Source organism: Haliotis rubra, unplaced genomic scaffold, assembly GCF_003918875.1.
Source record: "Haliotis rubra isolate DU_JTF1 unplaced genomic scaffold, ASM391887v1 Scf605, whole genome shotgun sequence".
Lineage (NCBI taxonomy): Eukaryota > Metazoa > Mollusca > Gastropoda > Lepetellida > Haliotidae > Haliotis > Haliotis rubra.
This window is the reverse complement of record NW_025767308.1, coordinates 217-24463: the sequence shown is the minus strand read 5'-3', so window position 1 is coordinate 24463 and position 24247 is coordinate 217. Positions and strand designations below refer to the sequence as shown.

The 24247-nt window shown below is 41.2% G+C and overlaps 2 protein-coding genes across 3 annotated transcripts in view; both read left to right on the top strand.

Annotated features, from left to right (window-relative positions):
* Positions 1-4182, top strand: part of LOC124255657 (hemicentin-1-like) — a 54412-nt gene extending 50230 nt beyond the window's left edge. For both annotated transcript variants that reach the window (XM_046689552.1, XM_046689551.1), the window contains 3 exons: positions 3278-3373; positions 3526-3636; positions 3829-4182. In XM_046689552.1, coding sequence (XP_046545508.1) covers positions 3278-3373; positions 3526-3635 — 206 coding nt within the window. In that variant the 3' untranslated portion in view covers position 3636; positions 3829-4182. The remainder of the gene's footprint in view (positions 1-3277; positions 3374-3525; positions 3637-3828) is intronic.
* Positions 4183-6604: 2422 nt separating this feature from the next.
* On the top strand, positions 6605-23652 carry LOC124255654 (synaptogenesis protein syg-2-like). Its single transcript, XM_046689549.1, has 10 exons — positions 6605-6795; positions 7688-7993; positions 14159-14301; positions 15129-15339; positions 15910-16227; positions 19137-19412; positions 19630-19902; positions 22118-22402; positions 22843-23139; positions 23306-23652. The coding sequence occupies exons 1-10, from the start codon at positions 6723-6725 to the stop codon at positions 23374-23376; spliced, it is 2253 nt and encodes a 750-aa protein (XP_046545505.1). The 5' UTR covers positions 6605-6722; the 3' UTR covers positions 23377-23652.
* The last annotated feature ends 595 nt before the right edge of the window (positions 23653-24247 follow it).

Genomic DNA, 24247 nt, shown 5'->3' with positions numbered 1-24247 from the left:
GTCACTAACAAACATCACGTCAGCCAATCAGGAAGTGGGAGCTGCTGAAGGTCAACATTTGGCCTTGACCTGTGTGGCATCTGCTAGTTACCCTGCTGCCACAATCACGTGGTACAAGAACAGTGTTCTGGTGGCAAGTGGGATATCCATTGATCACACACCCCAATCAGGTGTTGTCCAGACCACAAGTACAATGACCTTCACTCCTGTCAGAGGTGACCTTGGTCATACAGTCTACTGTCGCGCCACCAACATCCACAACCCCTCCCCAGTGCAGTCTGACAGCGCCAGGATAGGAGTATGGTGTGAGTTGTATATTAGGTAGTAGTTTAGTTCTCATGTCAGCCAATCAATACTTGTCTAATTGCCACACTGAGTGAATAGAGTCACCTAGTTGAATAACATGACACCGATGATAAATTAAGAAGATCAAATATATTTTGGTTATACATTATGAGAGTTATTACGATAGATATTTACCTTATGTTGACGTGTATGTAGACATAAAACAGACAGCGGTCATCTAGTTGAATAACATGACACCGATGATAAATTAAGAAGATCAAATATATTTTGGTTATACATTATGAGACTTATTACGATAGATATTTACCTTATGTTGACGTGCATGTAGACATATAACAGACAGCGGTCATCTAGTTGAGCAACATGACGCCGATGATAAACTAAGTAGATCAAACATTTTGGTTAAACATTACAGTACATATCGATCTTGTTGACGGTAGATATTTACCTTATGTTGACGTGCATGTAGACATATAACAGACAGCCGTCATCTAGTTGAGCAACATGACGCCGATGATAAACTAAGGAGATCAAACATTTCGGTACATATTGAACTATGTTGACGTGCATGTAGACACATAACAGACTGTCAATACTAATGCAGTAAGAGAACCTTCACCGCCGCCACAGATTATTGTGCTGTATTACAGTCGGTCCAGAACAGGTTGATGTGACAAAACCAGACAACTCTGTCGCTGTAGAGAACAGAAACCTGACCTTGACTTGTACTGCCTCCACTTATCCCAACGTGACCTTCACCTGGGACTACAGTGATGGAATTCCTGTAGATGGCAGCACGGGGTCGGTGACAGGATCTTCTACCTGGTGGTACCAGACTCTCACCTTTAGGCCAAACAAAGACAAGACAACCGTGAGATGTCAGGTCAGAAACACAAGGACTTTGACAACTAAGACTGGTTCTGTGTCACTAGGTGTGAAATGTGAGTATTCTTAAGTATTTTCAGTATTCCCTTTGTATATTCTCATTCTGTTGATGTGCATCGAAAGACCTTCTGGAATTTGCAGAGAAATATAAACAGGGTTGCCTAGGAGTGTTATACAGAGGAGTTATCACTCTTGGATACATTGTGCATACTATCGGATGAAGGGATTTCTTTGGGTGTGGAAATACCGAGCTAATTGTATTGAGATCAGTTTGGTCATGGGCTCTGCTGTTACATCTGTACTTTTGTTGGTTGATAGTTGCTAACTTGGTTGTTCCTGTTTCAGATCCCCCGCCTGTCCCTCCTACCATCACACAGTTTCCGGATCTGATGTTTGAAGGAGACCCACAGACAATCAGCTGCTCGGTTACAGGAGGAAATCCTAGGGCTACGATCATGTGGTCCTGTCCTGCCACTGGATCTGCATCGGTCAGTGACAGTGGTCAGACAAGGACATCTACTCTCTCCTTTACTGTTAGCAGGAGTCAACATGGTCAACAGTGTCAGTGTCTGGGGGCGTGGCAGTATGGAGGATACAACTACACTGATGTCAGGACATTCAACGTCAGCTGTTAGTATCGTTAACTGTTTCCGGAGGCACAAGTCTATAATTTTCCAAATAGGGACACGTATCTAGGATAAGACTTATGTGTGATTGATCCCTGACGTTCGTGGCTATGCCATGAAAACCAGGAATACCATGAATCTTAAAGGGAAATGTGTTTGTACCGTTCCTTTGTCGCACAGTTTCTAAAACTGATCTGACATGTATTAACCACTAACTTGAAGGGTAGATCGTTGGTTTCGAATATATAGGTGTACGATCTCCTGCCTAATATTATGCCGAGGATATAGTGATATGTAATCAGCCTTTCAAACCGCGAGCTATCCTGTGTCTGTAAAGTAAATATTGCAGTTCCCATCGACAGATGTATTTTTGAATACGTGTATGTGTGATACTATTTGTATGACACTTTGGAAGATGTAGAGTTTAGATGTAGTGAGAATCTTTATAAAGCACGTGGCACGGAAAGAACAAACAGCTTAAAATACAAGTCAGCTCTTTCTTTACGAACCAAGAGATACTTCACGTCTTTATCATTTTATGCTGCAGGTCCCTCAAACCCGGAACCGCTCAAAGCCGACTGTAACATGACAGGTGTAATCGTAGGCGCCACAATAGGAACCCTACTTGTTACTTTGCTGATTGAAGGATTAGTTCTAACGGTTCTCTACAGGAAGGGGTTTAGGTTTGGAAACATTTTCAAAGGTAAATTTCAGAAGCATCTGAAGTAGAATCAAGACGTGTTGTGGAGATAATTACAGAATGGATCCTTCAATTCACACTTTTATTGATAAAGAACTAACAAGTTCACATTGAGCTCATCCTGTAGCTTGAATCTATCAATAACAATGACAGGAACCGTTTTTCACCAATGACTGCTTATATGCAGGGTGCTGTTTATTAAATTGTTATCCTTTCATATATCTCATTCTTCCTTTCTAACAATTCCCAAATACCAAATTCGTCATTTGGGATGTTTGTATTTCGGGGTACTAAATAGGTATTCTCTCCTTTCAGGAACTGCTTCGTCAAAAAGGTAGGCAAAGCATGTAAATAAAACGTTTTGAAATCATCTGCTTTGAGATAACGTACGAAGCCATTTATAGTCAGATATAAACATCAATTATTTAACGCGTTCCTTTCCATGGTATGTTCAGTAATCGACCTTACTTGCCTTTGTAGCACCAGAAATCCTGAAACTGAAGGAATGGAAAACACAGCAGGATATTCATCCCTTGGTAGGTTCAGCATTTCTAGTCAGACATATCGAGATGGCCACTGACAGGGAGATGTACTGATACCGTGAATATATAATAATAATAATGTTAAAATTTGTATAGCGCCTGAATCCAAGGTTTGCTCTAAGGCGCTTGGTCGAATGCTCTGTGGAAAAGAACTGTTTTTAGTTCTTTTTTGAATGGAATGATGTCTGACAATATATGTTCCTGTTTATTTGTTACAGATCACATCAACAGTCCAGCTCAGTCCCCAACCACGGATACAGAGGGTTCGGAAAGACAACATTACACACAGCTGAAGGTGTATGAGAATACAAACGGTAGATGGATACAGTTTCTTACATTACTATAGCACTCAATCATAAGTGTAGTGAAGGCATGCCATACTTCAGGAATTATATCTATCGTTGCGATTACGTTTGGAAGGGTATACAATATATGAAATGTTCTTAGGAAATGTCATGGTTTTCAGTTGAGGCCAAAGCAGAGGCAAGTACCTACGAAGACATGACAGAGACGCCTCCTACACCATACGAGTCCGTCAGCGCATCTCCTTACCAGAACAGCGGCTCTCAACCTTGAGGTAACCAATATTTTGGTTATCATTAATAATCATGAATAAAGAAAGCTACAATAGTGAACTGTACATACGAAATGGTTATTTTCCAACAGACACCTAAGCTTCTGTTTTCTAATATAGAATGCATTATTATTATTTTGACATGGCACATTCTGTGCGATAATAAGGTTACACATTTCACTGATTTTTTTTCAGATCCTCACTTTGGGAATGCGGTGAAAAAACCAGCTGGCACATGGATGAATATGACTGCTTAAACTACCTTTTGTCCACAGTGAAGGACACCTTATAATGTGTTTTGATCTATAACAGATGAGTTCACGGGAGGACATGTAACAATGAAGGATTGACGTCCAATCCAAATGCGAGCGATCTTAACTTATATTAATCCAATACATTGCAGATTTAAAACACAAAACATAGCAATATCTTATGTCACATGACATTGGAATCTGACTGGTTGACACTAACTTTCTTGCACAACCTTGTGTTCATATTGAGGGAATACCTTATAATGTTTATTACGTGTGTTAAATATGAGTTCATGTGAGGAGATGTCACAATGAAATCCTGTCACACAGCTGGCATAGCCCGCCCAAAGGAACATAGCATAGTATAGCATAGGAACAAGTCAATCACACACCACCCAGCCATCTGACGTGAACCGCTCTCACTGTAAGGAAACATACACACGGCTTTATATTGTACATACTCAACCACATTTGAGGAACTTATGCTGGACATAAATAGCTACGTTGATATGTCGTCTGTTTGTATCACACTTTTCTCGCAATGAATATCGTGTTGATAGAAAATAAAGTTTGTTTTCACGCTGAATATATATCGCATTACTAGTGCCAACTTCACTTTTGTCGACCCGTGAGGAACCGGATTAGAACTGATCTTAAGTAACCCATGCTTGTCGTAATACTAACGGGATCTGGTGTCGTGGTTGACACATATAGCTGGAGTGTTGCTGAGTTGTGTGAGGTGTAAAACTAAACTCACTCACTCACGTGTGTCGGTATTAAGACAACATTTTCTAAAATATGCATTTTATATCACTCACTGTTTCATTGAACTAGAAAGTTTAATCCGATATCCACTGCACCAAATACACACGTTTCCATCCCTACTGGGACATTACCTGCTATGCTAACAATTCTACATAAATATATTATCAGTAGTATCTTAAAGTAATAATATATAAAAACGTGTTTAAAATCGTTGTTTCGCCATAAAAAGTATAATTTATATATCTGCAGATATCTGTTAACACCATAGAACATATCCGTTTACAACTTCAAAAACACTTCTGTAAACTGCTACACAGACCCGATAGGTTTGAAATTACAATGTCATAATCAGTCGTTTGAATATCATGTCAACACATATAGTGAGCCTTTTTGTCACTCGTGGAATACTTCTGAACACAAGACAGTCAGTCGTCTGTATGTGCGTATTGTAAGCCGAGGTTGGTTATACGGATCCACATTATTCGTGTTTTGTATAGGTCTTTGCAGCAGAACAGAACGTTGAACGTGAGTGCAGTGAACTTTCCGAATACTTTCCATTCTTATTGCAAAGAAATCGTTCAGAACTCGTCTACCAAACACGAACATACACCAGATAGTCCCCTGTGAGGGAGAATAAAGTAACAATTGTTATTAACAAAAGCCCTGTACACGATGTCCCCAGGCGTGGTGAGTATTCAGTGATGCAAAGGGTCGAGTGGTGGCTGGTGTAAGACTTCATTGCACACTTTGTGGTGGATTGTCAGAGTTGCCTTGCTACTAAGGTGACAAGTACAGGCTATTACCAGACCTATTGAGGAACTGCGGAGGGTGATTCTTGATTTGTCATTTAACTGCCATATTCCCATTGTGGTGATAGTTTGACACGGCAACATTAAAAACTGACACGACAACGCATCACAGATGATCGACAGGATTAGACGTCATCAAACAACATGGCGACTAGATAAACACTGTGGTGGCTGGTTGATAACATCTTGATCTGAGGCCCAGTACACAGTTTGTCCATCCCCACATCTGTATCAAAGTAGGAAGCAAACAATATTTGTGTTGATATAATGTGACAACATAAACGAAATATTGTCATGTATACGGCAACATGGGCTACTTATAAATATAATCGTATGTACGTATTAGATATGAACCAGGTATTAATTGAGTGAATTGTTCGTTTAACACAATGACGGCAGACACGCGAACAAATAAAGTTAATAAATAGATATTTCCAAGCTTGTTTTGACAGGTCGGTAACAAACAAGCATCTCGATAATGCATTTATGAAATTGTGTTTCCAGTTTATATTATTTCTTTGGTGACGTAGAGGGAAATTGTAAGAAATGATACATATATGTATGTTTAGACCCATCAACATCGACAGTATATATTTAGTTTAACTATACATGTTATCATGTTGTAGACTGTTGCCATTTGACAAATAAGTGGAAGCATGTAGGAGTGAAATGAATTTTCTGGACCTATGTACTACTGCTCTCGTTGGTTATTCCACGTTGTTGTAGACTGAATCACAGATTCATCCATATAGTGATCCTCCGCCCTAAATCCGTGTACATACGTTTCTGAGGACAACAGAACATGGGACTTTCCTCAAGCTGACATTCTGCGTTCACGCTCAAAACCGACACAACTGTTCCATCAGACAAATGAACTTTCAAATGTTTCTTCTCTCATATCGCCTGTTAAAATGTTGTTATAAACTGCTCTACTGCAGGACACTCATCAAATTATTTCAGCAGTGTAAGGGTTAAGTCGTTGAAGAAAAGTTGATACTGAAAAATTAATGTCTGTTGGCAGTGAACCTGATACTTCTGACAACAAGCAGACTCACGGTAGAGGGGATCATGGACTCGGCGGAACATTGTAAATGTGTAGATCTCCAAATATGATACATGTACAATGTATGAAATTTGAATACGTGTACATACCTATACACAGCAGCCTGTCTATCAGCTACCCGGAAGTAAATTGGTGTTGTCAGCTCTACATACACTGCCTCTTCCTGTGCATGACGGTGGGCTGCACGCTTTAGTCAGCGAAATGTGTCGACGTGTTTTTCTGGAGTTGATTCCACTACTTATTCTGCTGGATACAGCCCGGATACGTCCTTGTGGTAGGTACACATTGTCACTTATACTGAATGATGTCTGTGTATAGCAAACGTTCTCTAACCTGTGTGGACCTGTGCACCTCTTGACGGCATTGACAGGACACATAACTTCCATACAAACCTTGTGCTGGGGATTATCTACTTTGACAGGTGGTTTTCTCTCTAGCACATCCGACTTGGCAGATAATGCCATGTATCTGGTCATATTTCTTGTCATATGGCTTTGGATACGCAAGTATCAACACACAAGCGTGAACAGTCTGCCCTGAAGAGAAATGGGGCTTTCTTTGGTTAGAGTTACCTCCCTTAGTACACTGCTCAAAGAGTTCCCCCGATAAGGACTCACAGATCTGCACAGTGCCTCTTCTGAAGCAGGGCGATTGCCAATAATGTGACTGGGAAGATATTCAATGCGGCATTAAATCCAACTCATCCTCAAGTGATAATCTTAATGTTGTGAAAGAAGATCAATATTTGCAGAAATATACATTAAGCTTAGGCAATATAATTGATTATTTAAAACCAAAAGAGAATAAGACGCCGACAGGCTCTCTGCCATACTAGGTCTTTTTGGTGAAATCATATCAAACTTAAAGAATAGACGTTACTAAAATACTATATGTTCTATACATGCACAAGGTATCGTTCCTGATGGAACTTTGAAATTGAGAAATAAATAACTGAACTACATCGAGTGTACATATAACAACATGTTAGAGGCACCAGCGGCGTTGTGCTGTTCCTTATATAAACATAAACATATATAACACCTGCATTACTGTCCCCAATATCAAACTGACACACCCAAACGGCTTACTGTTCAAAACAGTGTTATAACATAACAAGGTCATTATCAACATGTAAAACATACAACCTGCGGGCCATACTGTTTCAGAGTCAGCTCCGGTTCTTGCCACCAACAGACGTGTTCCTGTGGAGGGTGTCAGTTTCAGCATCACCTGTACACTAGATGCAGCTATCATTGGAACTACTCGCTTCTACAAGGGTGCTACCCAGGGAGGCTGCTCATCATCAGGCAGGTGTGGGACATCTGTGTCAGGATACAATGTGAGTCTGGACAGTACATCCAGGATCCTGACTCTAGACATCGCATCAGCAGATTCCACCAGAGACAGCGGGACATGGACATGTAGTGATGGTGCTACATCATCTAACAACATAACACTGTCACAGTTTGCAGGTGGGTTTTAAGTGTGTTAACAACGTGTTGATAAATGCCAGCCTATTAACTGTGAATGAGGTTGGAAATTGTGTTTAATTTGCTATGTCCAGGCATCACACATCTCTCAAGAGGATACGGTGTTAAACATACACACACATCTCTCTAGACGATACGGTGTTAAACATACACACACATCTCTCCAGACGATACGGTTTTAAACATACACACTCATCTCTCTAGACGATACGGTACACACACACTCTCCAGACGATACGGTGTTAAACATACACACACATATTTTAAACATAGACGATATACGGTGTTAAACATACATACACATCTCTCTAGACGATCATACTCCAGACGATACGTGTTAAACATACACACATCACGTAGTCCTGGCTAATGGAACGAGATAACTAAATATCAAGGCTTCATTGTTCACATTTGATACGTTTAAACATACACACACATCTGATACGTTTGTGTTTTATAATGCCATTGTTAACGTACTGTAAAGGCGCCTAAGGCTGAAGGAATGTTGATGTAATGTCGCGTTGTCCCATTGAGGCGTGTCGCGCTTTGTTAAAATATTGAGTTTAGTATGTATTATAACGTATTGACTAAAACGCGACACGCTTTCATGAAAATGTCGCGTTGTCGCATTGTCGCGAGTCGCGTTTAGTGTCGCGCTTTGTTAAAATATTATTTATAGTAGGCATTATAACCACAGGAGTTCGAATCATTGTTTGGACAATGATTTTTAGAAAAAAAAATCTAGACTTTTGCAATCATATATTGTTGTTTTATGTTATGATTAACCTATATTTAAAATTTGAACGAAATCGGTTAAGAAATGAATTGTTAAGACAATTCTACCGCTACACTCATTACATAACATACACAAGGGGTGACACGCTCGATGCTCAAAACCTGATCGAAAACCGGACAGCCGGACTATTTTTTCACAAAACATTGTGTTGTGCTTGTAGGTTATTCTTTTAGCTTTCTGCTCATCGTATTCAATTTGTCTACCTGCTTTTGATATTTGAACGCTGACCCTCGCACTAGCACTACCCTCTGCTTCGAACAAACGTCTGGCCTCTCTTCGGTAAACATCGACTGCTACCGTAAATATTTCAGTGTACGAAAACGTTATTTATGCAGGTTCGAGAAACGTAAATCGTTACAATAACAAAGACCCCATTTTCAACACCGACATGTGCGTTGATATTTCGTGTCAGCTCGCTATTGTGTCCAAATCGTACATAAAAGTTAGCATCTTTATTTTAGCATGTTTGATGACATATAATTCGATGATTTGGTCCCATTTTCTCCTGCTGTACGCATGAAATAAACTGAGCACCCAGTAAGAGTAACTCGAAAATAGTTTTTTATCACATTATGTAATTATTAATAAATAGATCTAATACATGTGTAACACATAACTGATTAATTCAAATATGTATTTTTCAAAAAGGGAATAATAATAAAGAAGAATATATTCATTATTTTTACTCATTTTGCATATATTATTATATATCATTTCAAAGTAACATCCATTTCTATTCTTCCATTTTGCATGGAGTTGATCATGGTGATGCAATAGGCATAATGATTTTACGTGATCATAGTATTACAACACATTCGTGATGCCCGTTATCTACTGGATATGTAAAATCACATGACTATGATAAAAATAAAAATGAATGAACCCCATTACCAATCGCACTCCAAGCCCAGATATAGCTACAGGTTTTTTTTATGTAATCGGAAAACGGACACATTATGGCATAAAGATAGACGGAACAGATAAACTGTTGATGGAACAACACCATGATAGTTGTAGGTTGCTAAATAATCATGGTTTAAAGAGGAGATTAAATATCTTCATATTTCCCACATCTTGTGTTAACCACACATATTCAAATCCAAGTCTAAACAGAATATTTTTAATATGAGTAGCCCATGTGGTACAGCCAGAGTCATCCATTAGGTAGCATTGGCAGTCTGCGTTCATCCAAATACAGAAGCCTGCACCAATATTTAATAGCCCTTGTGGTGTTGAGAGGGGCTGTGCCACATTCTCCCCAAACCATACCATTGTTTTGAGAAACCATTTACACATTTTATACTGAACATCTTCAATAGCTCAATAATAATGAGGTGCCACATACTTCTGCACCATAAACACACTATAGGAACAATCATAGCATCAAATATTTAAATAAATCTGGACATGGTATATTTCCAACTTTCTATAATATCTGCACAGTGTCATAATTGCCTTTTCACTCAGTACGCCAAGAGTAGTTACTGCTTTAGTCCAAATAAGTCTAGGTGTTAACACAATACCCAGATTTCTATAAAAGACACACTTTTTAGATACACACAATAAAGTTTAATCTTAAAAAAATATCAATAGTGCACTGGTCAACCAATTCAGAGCACTTGTCATTCTGACAACCACTTGGTGATTGGATATAGGGCGCTATACAAATGGACTTATTATTATTATTATTATTATTATTCTCCAAAATGCAAAGCACAATCACTGATTATGTGTTGAACTATGTTTGTATGCACAGCCCTAAAGTATAAATAAAGTAATGCAAAAAGACTCCATTGTAGCATTTAATCAAACTTGTTAACTGTTGAATAATTGCAGATATCAAATTATATGATTATTAACATGTATCAGATCTATTATAATATCACCAGGGTTATCATGCTCAAAATTATCAATATACATGTATAGCAAATGTATACTCTCATACTGGCTTCAAGCCATAAAAACTACAGTACTCAGGACAAGTTTCATTGGTAAATGTCACAAAGAGTAGAATGTACATCTGTCTTAAACGTTCATCTTCACAAATATGTACATTTAAGGCAACATATATATTTTTATGGTAGTGTATTAGCATGCTGATCATACTGTGTATTTATATATATTCATTTTAGTAATATAGTGTGTCAAATTCATTGTATTCAGCAGTATAATTGTGTGTAGTTTTATGAACAGATCATTTGCTTCCCCATGTTTCTTTTAATCATAAATATTTCTGAATAATATTGGTAAAACCTTTTCATGCTGTTTTGCAAACCGATTCAGACAACATTCTTCGAAAGAATGTGTGTACATGGATAGATCTGTTTAATTTTAATACAACTTATATGCACCAAAGTAACTGAAGATAAGGAATAAATGCATATTTTTCTGTATAAGTGCTACTGAGAGCCGACAATTTTACAAGCACACTCGCAGTTAAAAAACAATGGTTTGAATTTTATCGATTATTTCCTCATAATACATTATAAAAGAATGAGATAATAAATGTTTTTTTCAGTGTCGAAGCGTTAGCGCAGCAGACCCTGGGAACCAGGCTGAGCCTTTTTCTGTTTCCGAGTAATTAAAAATCCACGGAAACTGTCGATGTTTATCGAAGAGAGGCCAAACAGTGATTCGAACCCCTGTGGTTATAATACATTCTATAGTCAATATTTTAACAAAGCGCGACACGCGACAATGCGACAACGCGACATTTCATCAAAATGTCCCGTTGTCGCATTGTCACGTTAGTCAATACGTTATAACACATACTATACTCAATATTTTAACAAAGCGCGACGTGCGACAATGCGACAACGCGACATTTCATCTAAATGTCGCGTTGTCGCGTTGTCGCATTGTCGCGTGTCGCGTTTTATTAGTTACGGCGGAATTTAAAAACTATGACAAGTATGATTATTTTTCGATGTTTTTAAAGGGCTGAGCTACCCAGGGATCGAACAGAACAATAATAAATGAACGTCAATGTGGCGGTGAAGTCTGTGGGTTAAGAGTCCTTGTATAATGGAATGGATGTATTTAAACTGGCCATTTTGCTGGAAATTATTATGATTGAGTAGGTGTATGTTTGAAACAATACAAGTACATGTGTATCGCTGGGTAAAGTATCGTATGATAAATCGTCGATTTACACTAACGTCCGAAAGAAACGATACAAAGAATATTTTGACTATAACATAAAGAATCAACACATAATGTTTGAAAAGACATTTGTATTTGATAAACAGATGAATAATCACCATAATTTTCAGAGATTCATCTAAATATCGATGACAACAAACTTGGAAAAAGCCTTGAAACAAGAGAGTGTCATTTGTCCAGTATTCGATCAGGTCACAATGTATATACACATCATGATACTGTGAATGTTATCAGAGCGATCAGTATCTGGTATGTCCACCTCGTGCATCAATACATGCGGCAACTCGACGTCGTACTGAGTAGACCAAACGCTGGATAACATGCACGGGTATCCTCCTTTACTCCTCCTGGAGAGCCTGAGCAAGCTGCTGTCTGTTTCCTGGAAGCACAGGTCGTGCACGCACTTGTCGAGCCAAAAGGTTCCAGATATGCTCAATTGGTGACATTTCAGGTGACCGAGCAGGCCAAGGCAACACGTTGACGTTATTTCTTTGGAGGAAATCTGTGCTAACACGAGCTGTATGTGGAGGGGCGTTGTCCTGTTGAAATATGATGCGGTTTTGGTGTTGTTGCAAGAACTGGGCACAGTATCCGGTCGATGTACCTTCGAGCGTTCAAATTACCAGTCACCACAATGAGATCTGTCTTCACATCACCACAGATGACACTAACCATGACACCGCCTCCGCCAAATGGAATCACCTCCTGGACGCAGTTACGTTGGTATTGTTCGCCTCGTCTTCGATGGACTCGAGCCCTGCCATCATTATGGATTATGAGGAACTTGACACTTTGCCAATGCCTGTTCTGCCATCGTCGAACGGTGCGTGCCCACTGCAGACGTCGACGTCGATGTTGATGCGTTAAAACGACGCCACGTGATTCACGCTGCACGCGGGAGCAATTTTCATGCTTTAAGACAGTTAGAACGAAAACGTTGCGCCCAAACCCAACTATTTTCATGATTCTTGACTGTTGAATGGAGGCGATTGTTTCCATCTCATATCTAATAAAAAAATATACATTTCTATTCAGAATATTAATACTTTTAATTTTGTATCGTTTCTGTTGGACGATAGTGTATTGTGAATCATTGCATGTGCAGGATTAATAATATAAGATTCAAATAGAATTGAAAAACAGACATCACAACACATTGTTGTAATGAAATACCTTGCTAATTTACCAAGCTCCCTAAACCTTGAGTGGAGTGGAGTGGAGTGGAGTGGAGTGGAGTGGAGTGGAGTGGAGTGGAGTGGAGTGGAGTGGAGTGGAGTGGAGTGGAGTGGAGCGGAGCGGAGCGGAGAGGAGAGGAGCGGAGAGGAGAGAAGAGGAGAGGAGAGGAGAGGAGAGGAGCGGAGCGGAGTGGAATAGGGCGGAGTTGAGCTGAGTGAAGTGGAGGGGAGCGGAGTGAAAGGAGGGAGGGAGGAAGGGTTGGTTTCTGGCACTCCAAGAGTACTCAACTCTGCCAAGCGATTTCATCGTTTCTAATATCATAATGATAACAGTCCATTTGTATGGCGTTTTCCCAAGAAGAATATCACTTTCAAAGCCGACCTAAACTGTCTTTGAGGTTCTGTATGGTTAAGTGATATTACCATCTCATTCTATCTGGTATCCATCCACTGCTGGCTGAACAGAGGCAGATCTTGGTTAGGACTGCGTCGGACAGGACTGTACCAAGAAACTCTGTCAGGAGCCACACTGTCGAGCATAGTGACCCATTCGAGGATTTCACCTGATGTTTATGCCGATGTGACCTGAATTTTAACAATATTTAGTTTTTCACAACCTACCAGCTTGATATCGGTGAAATGTCCATAGTGATGAATGTGCATGGTGCTGGGTTTCGAACCTATGATCATAGTTATCTGGTTTGACTAAGAGACACAACTCTGCACAGCAAATTGCCCCGCCTTGAATGACAGGGCTACCGTGTGTCGTGATTATAATGAATAGTAGAGCTAATAATTTGTCTTGCTGCTAAAACACATTTGATTGGCTAAATGCAATTACAGTATATAAAATAATAAAGCAACAATGGAAGATTTGCATTAAGTTCAAGAAAAGACGTAATTTAAAAGTGTATTTTATCGCCTGATATGTCAGCGCCAATAATCTTTTACCGAAGCATCTAAGAAAGACCTATAAATATCTACACCAAATTATATTTATATGTTTCTTATCAGCTGTACTGGACTGGAGCTCTGTCACCTTCTCTCCACAACTGACTTCTCTCCCGTCCTCCGTGACACCACAGAACACCATCTCCGTCACTGTGACCACTCCGTGTGCTGCCCCTGCCGCCGTCATCACATGGCGATACCAACAGGTAAGACTCTTCTTACAAGTCCACCCCTCCCAGCAGTACACCTTCCACCCAGGGATCATGTCCATCAGGTCAGGTCCAGACAACCAACACCCTGTCTCTACCAGGGAACATAGTCAGTCTATCTAACTACTGTTTTGTGTTTACAGGGTGTGAGTGGCGTCCGTCCCAGCAGTGCATCTTCCACCCAGGGATCATGTCCATCAGGTCAGGTCCAGACAACCAACACTCTGTCTCTACCGGGGAACACAGTCAGTCTATCTAACTACTGTTTTGTGTTTACAGGGTGTGACTGGCGTCCCTCCCAGCAGTACATCTTCCACCCAGGGATCATGTCCATCAGGTCAGGTCCAGACAACCAACACTCTGTCTCTACCGTGAACACAGTCAGTCTAGTATCTAAATACTGATTGGCGTTTACAGGGTGTGAGTGGCGTCCCTCCCAGCAGTGCATCTTCCACCCAGGGATCATGTCCATCAAGTCAGGCCCAGACAACCAACACTCTGTCTCTACCGGGGAACACAGTCAGTCTATCTAACTACTGTTTTGTGTTTACAGGGTGTGAGTGGCGTCCCTCCCAGCAGTACATCTTCCATCCAGGGATCATGTCCATCAGGTCAGGTCCAGACAACCAACACTCTGTCTCTACCGTGAACACAGTCAGTCTATCTAACTACTGTTTTGTGTTTACAGGGCGTGAGTGGTGTCCCTCCCAGCAGTACACCTTCCACTCAGGGATCATGTCCATCAGGTCAGATTCAGACAACCAACACGCTGTCTCTACTAGGGAACACAGTCTGTCTATCTAACTACTGTTTTGTGTTTACAGGGTGTGAGTGGCGTCCCTCCCAGCAGTATATCTTCCACCCAGGGATCATGTCCATCAGGTCAGGTCCAGACAACCAACACTCTGTCTCTACCAGGGAACACAGTCAGTCTCTACAACAGGCAGGTGTCTCTCACTGTCAGTGTGGAACATGACTCCTTTGATCCCCCGACGTATACCAAGTCTGTCACTTCAACCACCATACAGTTCCCTGGTGAGTAGAACACTGGCTTAGAATTATACCATCAATTACCTGGTTGGTGGTTAATACTGATGCGACTGTTTGAGGTGTTGATATAAATTTCACTAAATGATTATGGATATGTTCGCTTAATCTTTGTGTAATGTGGTCTAATGTATGTTCATGCATGTATGGACGATGATAGACAGATACAAGTATTTGTCTTGAAGTAGTGATAAGTAACAAAACAGTTCTAATCCATACAATATGCAAAACAAAATATTCACTCCTGACTCCGGCTTACGTTGAGCGATCTAATCTAAATGTAGAAACTTTTTTTAAAATGACTCTCTTTCTGTACTAATAATTCAATTGTTGATTGCATGTACATTGTGTATCAAGGGAAAGGCATTGCATAAGTTTCTATTCGCGTGTTTGTTGATCAAGCAACACATTTTCGTAGAAATAGATATGTTTGAAATGGAATCCACCTCATGACATATTCATCATTAGAACATACCATGGCGAATCAAACATGCTATCGATGTGACAGTACATTGCTGTTAATGTCAGTTGTTATTACAGTTCAACTTGCTATTCCAGTCCCAGTTACCTCTGTGACACTGACAAACATCAGTTCTGATAATGAGAAGATAGGACTAGTGACAGGTCAATCCCTGACCTTGACCTGCGTGACCTCAGCCAGTTTCCCCACTTCTACTGTGACCTGGGAGTCCTTGCCATCAGGGACGTCACCTACAGTCAGCACAGAAACGACATCTGGTGTCATGGTGAAGACAACAAGCTCCGTCACATTCACTGTCAGTAGGAGTGACCAGGGCAGGAGCTTTCGTTGTCAGGCTGAAAACATCAACGGTCAGACATCCCCGCAGTCTAACAGAGTCACACTGGAGGTTTGGTGTAAGTAGACACAGTCTAACAGAGCCACACTGGAGGTGTGGTACAAGTAGACACAGTCTAACAGGGCCACACTGGGGGTTTGGTGTAAGTAGCCGCAGTCTAACAGAGTCACATTGGAGGTTTGGTGTAAGTAAACACAATCTAACAGAGCCACACTGGAGGTTTGGTGTAAGTAAACACCGTCTAACAGAGCCACACTGGAGGTTTGGTGTAAGTAGACACAGTCTAACAGGGCCACACTGGAGGTTTGGTGTAAGTAAACACAATCTAACAGAGCCACACTGGAGGTTTTGTGTTAGTAAACACAGTCTAACAGGACCACACTGGAGGTTTGGTGTACGAAGACACAGTCTAACAGGGCCACATTGGAGGTTTGGTGTAAGTAGACACAATCTAACAGAGCCACACTAGAGGTTTGGTGTAAGTAAACACAGTCTAACAGGACCACACTGGAGGTTTGGTGTACGAAGACACAGTCTAACAGAGCCACATTGGAGGTTTGGTGTAAGTAGACGCAGTCTAACAGGGCCACACTGGAGGTTTGGTGTAAGTAGACACAGTCTAACAGGGCCACACTGGAGGTGTGGTACAAGTAGACACAGTCTACCACGACGACACTGGAAGTTTGGTGTCAGGATACATAGCGTGACTCAATGCTGCTGAGCTATACTGGAAGTTTGTTGAATGAAGGCAGTCTAACAGATCCCAACTAAAGATGAGTAGAGACAGTCTCACAAAGCTCTGAGGAAATATGCCAACATTTAGGATTTCTTCCATGTTTGTACACGTTTTGAGAGCAAAGTCAAATTTGATAAAAATGAATTTTAAATATAGCATACGGGTATAGAGTAACTACGATGAATGATAACTAGTGAAGTAAATATCTACAAATAGAGATTAAAGCAAGGTGCATTCCACTGAACAGATTCTTAACCCTTAGACTAACAGTTATTCGTCATGAGCGAGCTAACTGTAAACTTTGTATACTGTGTATCAGACGGACCAGACACAGACCAGGTGAGAGTGACAAAACCAGCAAACACTGTGGTAGCGGAGGACCGTGACCTGACCTTAACATGTAAAACCTTGACCTCCGTGTCTCCTGGCGTGACCTTCACCTGGGACTACAGTGACGGGTCGGACATTACAGGAGGAAGTACAGGATCTGTGACAAAATCACCGAGTACCACGTGGTCACAGACTCGGACATTCCGTCCTGTCAGGAGCAAGCCAGATGTCAGATGCAGCGTGAGAAACACCAGGACAGCAGTGGTCGTCAACAAGACTCTGTCACTTGGGGATGTTAAGTGTAAGTTGATTTCGCGTGTTTGAATGGACCTATGTACATAAATCCTTACACCTCTGTGATGTACGTATAAACTTACATTATACTTATCTTTGGATCCATCAGCCCCACATCAAGACCGCCCTACCGTCCATGATTTCACCTATGTGATTTATATATATATATATAATCTTACATGATACTCATCTGTTGATTCTACAGACCAATCTCCAAGCCGCCATGCAGTCCAGGATTTCACCTCTGTAATGTACATATAAACTTACATGATACTCATCTGTTGATCCTACAGACCCACCTCCAGGTCGCCCTACAGTCCAGGATTTCACATCTGTGATGTATATATAAACTACATGATACTCATCTGTTGATCCTATAGACCCACCTCCAGGCCTCCCTACAGTCCAGGATTTCACCTCTGTGATGTATATATAAACTTACATGATACTCATCTTTTGATTCTATAGACCCACCTCCAACCCTGCCTAAACTCCATGATTTCACCTCTGTAATGTACGTATAAACTTACATGATACTCATTTTTTGGATCCTTCAGCCCCACCTCCAAGCCGCCCTACAGTCCATTATTTCACCTCTGTGATGTATATATATACTTACATGATACTCATCTGTTGATTCTAAAGACCAACCTCCAAGCCGCCCTACAGTCCATGATTTCACCTCCGTGATGTATATATAAACTTACATGATACTCATCTGTTGATTCTAAAGACCCACCTCCAAGCCGCCCTACAGTCCATGATTTCACCTCCGTGATGTACATATAAACTAACATGACACTCATCTGTTGATTCCACAAGCCCACCTCAAGGCCGCCATACAGTCAAGGATTTCACCTCTGTGATGTATATATAAACTTGATACTCATCTGTTATTTCTACAGACCCACCTCCAGGTCGTCCTACAGTCCAGGATTTCACCTCCGTGATGTACGCTGGAGTCCAAAAGACCATCAGGTGCAGAGTGACGGGGGGGCAATCCTCTGGCCGACATCACATGGTCCTGTTACAACACCAGCAACACCGGCAGTGAGTCCAGCAGCGGGGGAACCAAGACATCCTCTCTCACCTTCCTAGTCACTGAACACCAGAACTCCAGACAGTGTCAGTGTCAAGCAACGTTGGTGTATGGAGGATACGATGAGACTGTGACACAGACATTTACTGTGTATTGTGAGTATTGGGGCAGATGTACAGATACATAATATAGATACGATGAGACTGTGACGTAGACATTTGCTGTGTATTGTGAATATTTATGTATACAAATACTGGGATGTTTTGTTTGAAGATCTCTTCACGGTGGAGAAAAGAAGCCAACCTCAGTATGTCAGTCCACCAGGATTCGTCTCTGGGGTTGAATGCTGTACCACACGATCGCCCTGCAAACTCCAGCCTTGGTACTTTGTGTAAATGAGGCTTTTTCGCCAGCCTGTTCTTATGTCCCCCACAGACCTCAGCTATGTATCACACTGTATATATATGTATTACAGATCCACCCGACAAACCCTCCACAACCACCCCTGATACTCTGTGTCTACATCACTGACCTCGTCAATGTATCACACTATATATATGTGTTACAGATCCACCCGACAAACCCAACACAACCAACCCTGGTACTCTGTGTCAAGGAAAGTCTACATCACTGACCTGCTCTTCGTCCCCTGACCACGGCAACCCTCCGGTCACCTTCTACTGGACAAAGAACAGCATAGCAGTCCACACAGGCAGCTCCTACACTTTCTCTCCAGTGAAGGCCGACAACGGAGCTGACATCAGATGTGCTGCTGGTAACACCTACACCGACAGAGCAGGGTCCCCACGTCCACAGTCAGATGCCAGGCAGCTCAGTGTATATTGTAAGAGTCATACGGGCACAGTTTTTCTGGTCGTAACATGTCAGTGTGCGAATGTACTTCATGCAGCCTAGAAAACTAAGAGAAGAAGCATATTACGTGGTAAAGTGAATTATTTGTTTAATTTTCTTTCTTCCATGTTAAATAAACTGAATGCAAATACTATTTAAACCCTACTCAGACCTATGAATAACCCGAAACTCTTCTGGTAATCTGTCAGATGTGGGAGCACCATCAATAACTCCGGCTGCCACACAGACCAGGAAGGAAGGAGAGAGCCTGTCTCTCACATGCTCAGTTGATGGTAATCCTGACAATGCTGCCATCTCCTGGACATTCAATGGTTCCCCCATACCAGGAAGTAGTGTGATGAAAGCTGACCTGAACAGATCGGATGACGGGGAGTACAGCTGTACTGGGAGGGTCAACACAGGCAGTGTGTGTCCTGGTGGTAGTCTCCAGGGGAGGTCAACTGTCAAGGTCATTGTCAACTGTGAGTACAGATAGTGTCTGTGTGTATCACTTTAGCTAAAGCAGCAGAGACGTCTAACATGGAGGTCAACTGTCAAGTTCATTGTTAACTGTGAGTACAGATAGAGTCTGTGTGTGTCACTTTAGGTAAAACAACACAGATTATCTACAGGGGAGGTCAACTGTCAAGGTCATTGTCAACTGTGAGTACAGATAGTGTCTGTGTGTATTACTTTAGCTAAAGCAGCAGAGTCGTCTAACATGGAGGTCAACTGTCAAGGTCATTGTTAACTGTGAGTACAGATAGAGTCCGTGTGTATCACTTTAGCTAAAGCAGCAGAGCCGTCTAACATGGAGGTCAACTGTCAAGGTCATTGTCAACTGTGAGTACAGATAGTGTCTGCATATATCACTTTAGCTAAAGCAGCAGAGACGTCTAACATGGAGGTCAACTGTCAAGGTCATTGTCAACTGTGAGTACAGATAGAGTCCGTGTGTATCACTTTAGCTAAAGCAGCAGAGCCGTCTAACATGGAGGTCAACTGTCAAGGTCATTGTCAACTGTAAGTACAGATAGTGTCTGTATATATCACTTTAGCTAAAGCAGCAGAGACGTCTAACATGGAGGTCAACTGTCAAGGTCATTGTCAACTGTGAGTACAGATAGAGTCTGTGTGTATCATTTTAGCTAAAGCAGCAGAGACGTCTAACATGGAGGTCAACTGTCAAGGTCATTGTCAACTGTGAACAGATAGTGCCTGTATATATCACTTTAGCTAAAGCAGCAGAGTCGTCTAACATGGAGGTCAGCTGTCAAGGTCATTGTCAACTGTGAGTACAGATAGTGTCAGTGTGTATCACTTTAGCTAAAGCAGCAGAGACGTCTTACATGGAGGTCAACTGTCAAGGTCATTGTCAACTGTGAGCATGAATAGTGTATGTGTGTATCATTTTAGCTATAACAACACGGATGTCTGTAAGGGAGGTCATTGTCAACTGTGAGCATGAGTAGTGTCTGTGTGTATCACTTTAGCTAAAGCAGCAGAGATGTCTAACATGGAGGTCAACTGTCAAGGTCATTGTCAACTGTGAGTACAGATAGAGTCTGTGTGTATCACTTTAGCTAAAGCAGCAGAGTCGCCTAACATGGAGGTCAACTGTCAAGGTCATTGTCAACTGTGAGTACTGATAGAGTCCGTGTGTATCACTTTAGCTAAAGCAGCAGAGCCGTCTAACATGGAGGTCAACTGTCAAGGTCATTGTCAACTGTGAGTACAGATAGTGTCTGTATATATCACTTTAGCTAAAGCAGCAGAGACGTCTAACATGGAGGTCAACTGTCAAGGTCATTGTCAACTGTGAGTACAGATAGAGTCTGTGTGTATCATTTTAGCTAAAGCAGCAGAGACGTCTAACATGGAGGTCAACTGTCAAGGTCATTGTCAACTGTGAACAGATAGTGCCTGTATATATCACTTTAGCTAAAGCAGCAGAGTCGTCTAACATGGAGGTCAGCTGTCAAGGTCATTGTCAACTGTGAGTACAGATAGTGTCAGTGTGTATCACTTTAGCTAAAGCAGCAAAGACGTCTAACATGGAGGTCAACTGTCAAGGTCATTGTCAACTGTGAGCATGAATAGTGTATGTGTGTATCATTTTAGCTATAACAACACGGATGTCTGTAAGGGAGGTCATTGTTAACTGTGGGAACTTAGTTAAAACAGCATAAATACAAAATACGTGTTTGTTATCATGTTTCTGCAATTTTGATCAGCTGACGTGGAACCAACATTTATGGCCAGTTTTCGATAACTGCAAGAACACTGAGAACGGTGTTGTATTGAGAAGTTTACCTTGTGAAGCAAACGTATAGAAACAGAATATACAGATATAACACCATGAAGGAACTCCTGGCCCGTACAGGATTTGCTACATTCCATCCACTTATTCTGGCTGTTTTACTGACTTACTTGTGTTTGTTTACGTAATTCTCATTTTAAAGGATAGCTTCACTTCAGACTTGGATGAATCAAGCAGATAGTGTTGAAATCCTGAAGTTTTTTTAAATTCAGTATCAATTTCGTCCGAAATTCTTTGAATTTTGTTCAGATGGTGGCCAGAAACAGTCTGACTGAATGAAAGTCAATGAACGGCATGTGTTCAAACACAAACATTTATGAGGACAACATTTTAGTTTCGTTCAGTATACAGTGTAGCATTCTGGGATATATTTTCAGATCCTGCAAGTATAAGTATGATGACTGGCAACTCCCGCAGTGGGTCAGTGGCAGTCAATGAGTCTGATCCAGTGATCTTCGGATGTGAGTTGGATAATGCTGGCAATCCAAGGTCAGTCATCAGGTTACTGAATGGATCTGAGGAGTTGACAAGGGCAGATAACTCCCTGACAGCAACATATAGACTTGAGTCTGCAGACTGTAGACAAAGAGGGAACTACACCTGTACCGCCCCCAACAACGTCGGGGCACCTGTTACTCAGAGGGTGGAGCTGCTCGTCAAATGTGAGATATTTCTGAGCAAATCATCTGTGTGCAGCACTAATACTACAACTGATATTTTTAGTGGTAGAAAAGGTAGCAGTGGTGGTAGTAGTAACAGTGGGTTGACACAATTCATGGGTAGTATACTAGCTGCTTAGCAGTTTTAAAAATATTCTTTTGCGTCATAAAATTGGCAACAAACCCTTACTTCTATGTACAACCGATATAGACTTTAAAAATGAGTCCCAACTTCTTTTTCACTTTCTGTGTTTTTAACGATGTATGCAGCGTCTTTGAGCATCTCTGATGGAAACTAGGAAATCCAATTATTATTATCATTATCGTTATTAAATGTATGTTCCTTAGTTGTTTATTAAGGATGCGCTATCAACAGCTGGGCATGACAGTTATCACATGGATATTGATCTTCCTTTTAGTCATTAAGAAATACTTTCTGTAAGGTTCCCCACGTGTTGATGGGACAGTTTTTCTCCCACTCAAGTACGCAACAAGACTGGATGGTGACGTGACTGTTTCTGTGGCAATCCTGGCCTACCCCCTTCCTTCATTCACCTGGAGTAGATCCATCAGCACCAGCCAGGACCTCACTGGTTCCTCCAGCCCTGTCTCAGACATCTCAGTCACTGCCAGACTACACCTTACTAACCTCCAGGAACAGGACTTCGGGGACTACAGTCTTACAGTGGACAATGGAGTTGGCGAGTCAGTGACATACACAGTCAACATAGTGCCTTCAGGTGAGTTGCCGAACTCCGATTTCTCATTGATCATTCAAGCTTTCAGGATTTTCAGATAACTAGATATAACTGCCGTTTGATGGTTTACGTTCACGTTAGTTCCACAACTACTAAACTGCAACATTCTAACATGAAACGAATCATTTTCTGATTTATTTGTTGTAAGGACCACCAAACACACCTACACAGTTTCGAGATCTGCTTAATGCAACTTCGTCGTCGGTATGGCTGTCGTAGCTGCCTGGGTTCAATGGTGGAAAACCTCAGACGTTTCTGATTGAGTATCGTCGGTTTGCTACAAGAACTTGGACTGTTTATAAATCTTATGATGACAGAGGCGAGACGATGGTTGTAGAAGTGACCGCTCTTACACCAGGAGAGATTTATTCATTTCGACTACAAGCTAGAAATGACTATGGGGATTCTGACAGATATGTCTTTGTAGAAACTACGACTGCAGGAGGTAGGAATCACTCTAAATATATCATGGGAAACTCGTTAGCTGCAAATGATGAAAACGTATGAATCCATTCTAAGAACAACTTTCAATTTCTTAATTAGATGAGTGAAATCCTTCAGGATGTTGGCAATCCTTCAAGTGTTAAGTGTAATGACTGAACAAATATAATTATCAAGTAAAATTGGTGTACGTATATGATTCATTTTTGTGGGTAAATATTATCACAGTATCACTTATGTCGTGGTAAATATGATTTTGAACAATTACCGAAGATTAGAACGAATAGTTCTGCAAATATTTGATGAAGTAATCACATGGTCTTTACAATCAAAGTAAGCATGTATGTATGGGTATAGTTGGCGAGTGTGGGCATGAGAGACGCCAGGAACGAGCTCCCTGGAGAACTTGGGAAGAATTGCCTTCATGAATCCATGTTTATTGTACACGAAGACTAGCTGGTTCTGGTGGTGAGGGTATCGTGTCACTGCTTGCCTGGTCGAATAGTTACAGACGGACGTCATGTCACCGGTACATTGACGTACGATTAGCAGGATACGTCGACTAACTGTTTCTGGTGGTCAGGGTATCTGCTTTGCCTGGTCGAATAGTTACAGACGGACGTCATGTCACCGATACAGTGACGTACGA

Coding starts and splice junctions, on each gene's coding strand:
- LOC124255654 (XM_046689549.1), top strand. CDS start 6,723: ATGTGTCGACGTGTTTTTCTGGAGTTGATTCCACTACTTATTCTGCTG. Junction 14,302..15,128: donor TCACATGGCGATACCAACAG/GTAAGACTCTTC, acceptor TTGTGTTTACAG/GGTGTGAGTGGCGTCCCTCC. Junction 23,140..23,305: donor AGTCAACATAGTGCCTTCAG/GTGAGTTGCCGA, acceptor ATTTGTTGTAAG/GACCACCAAACACACCTACA.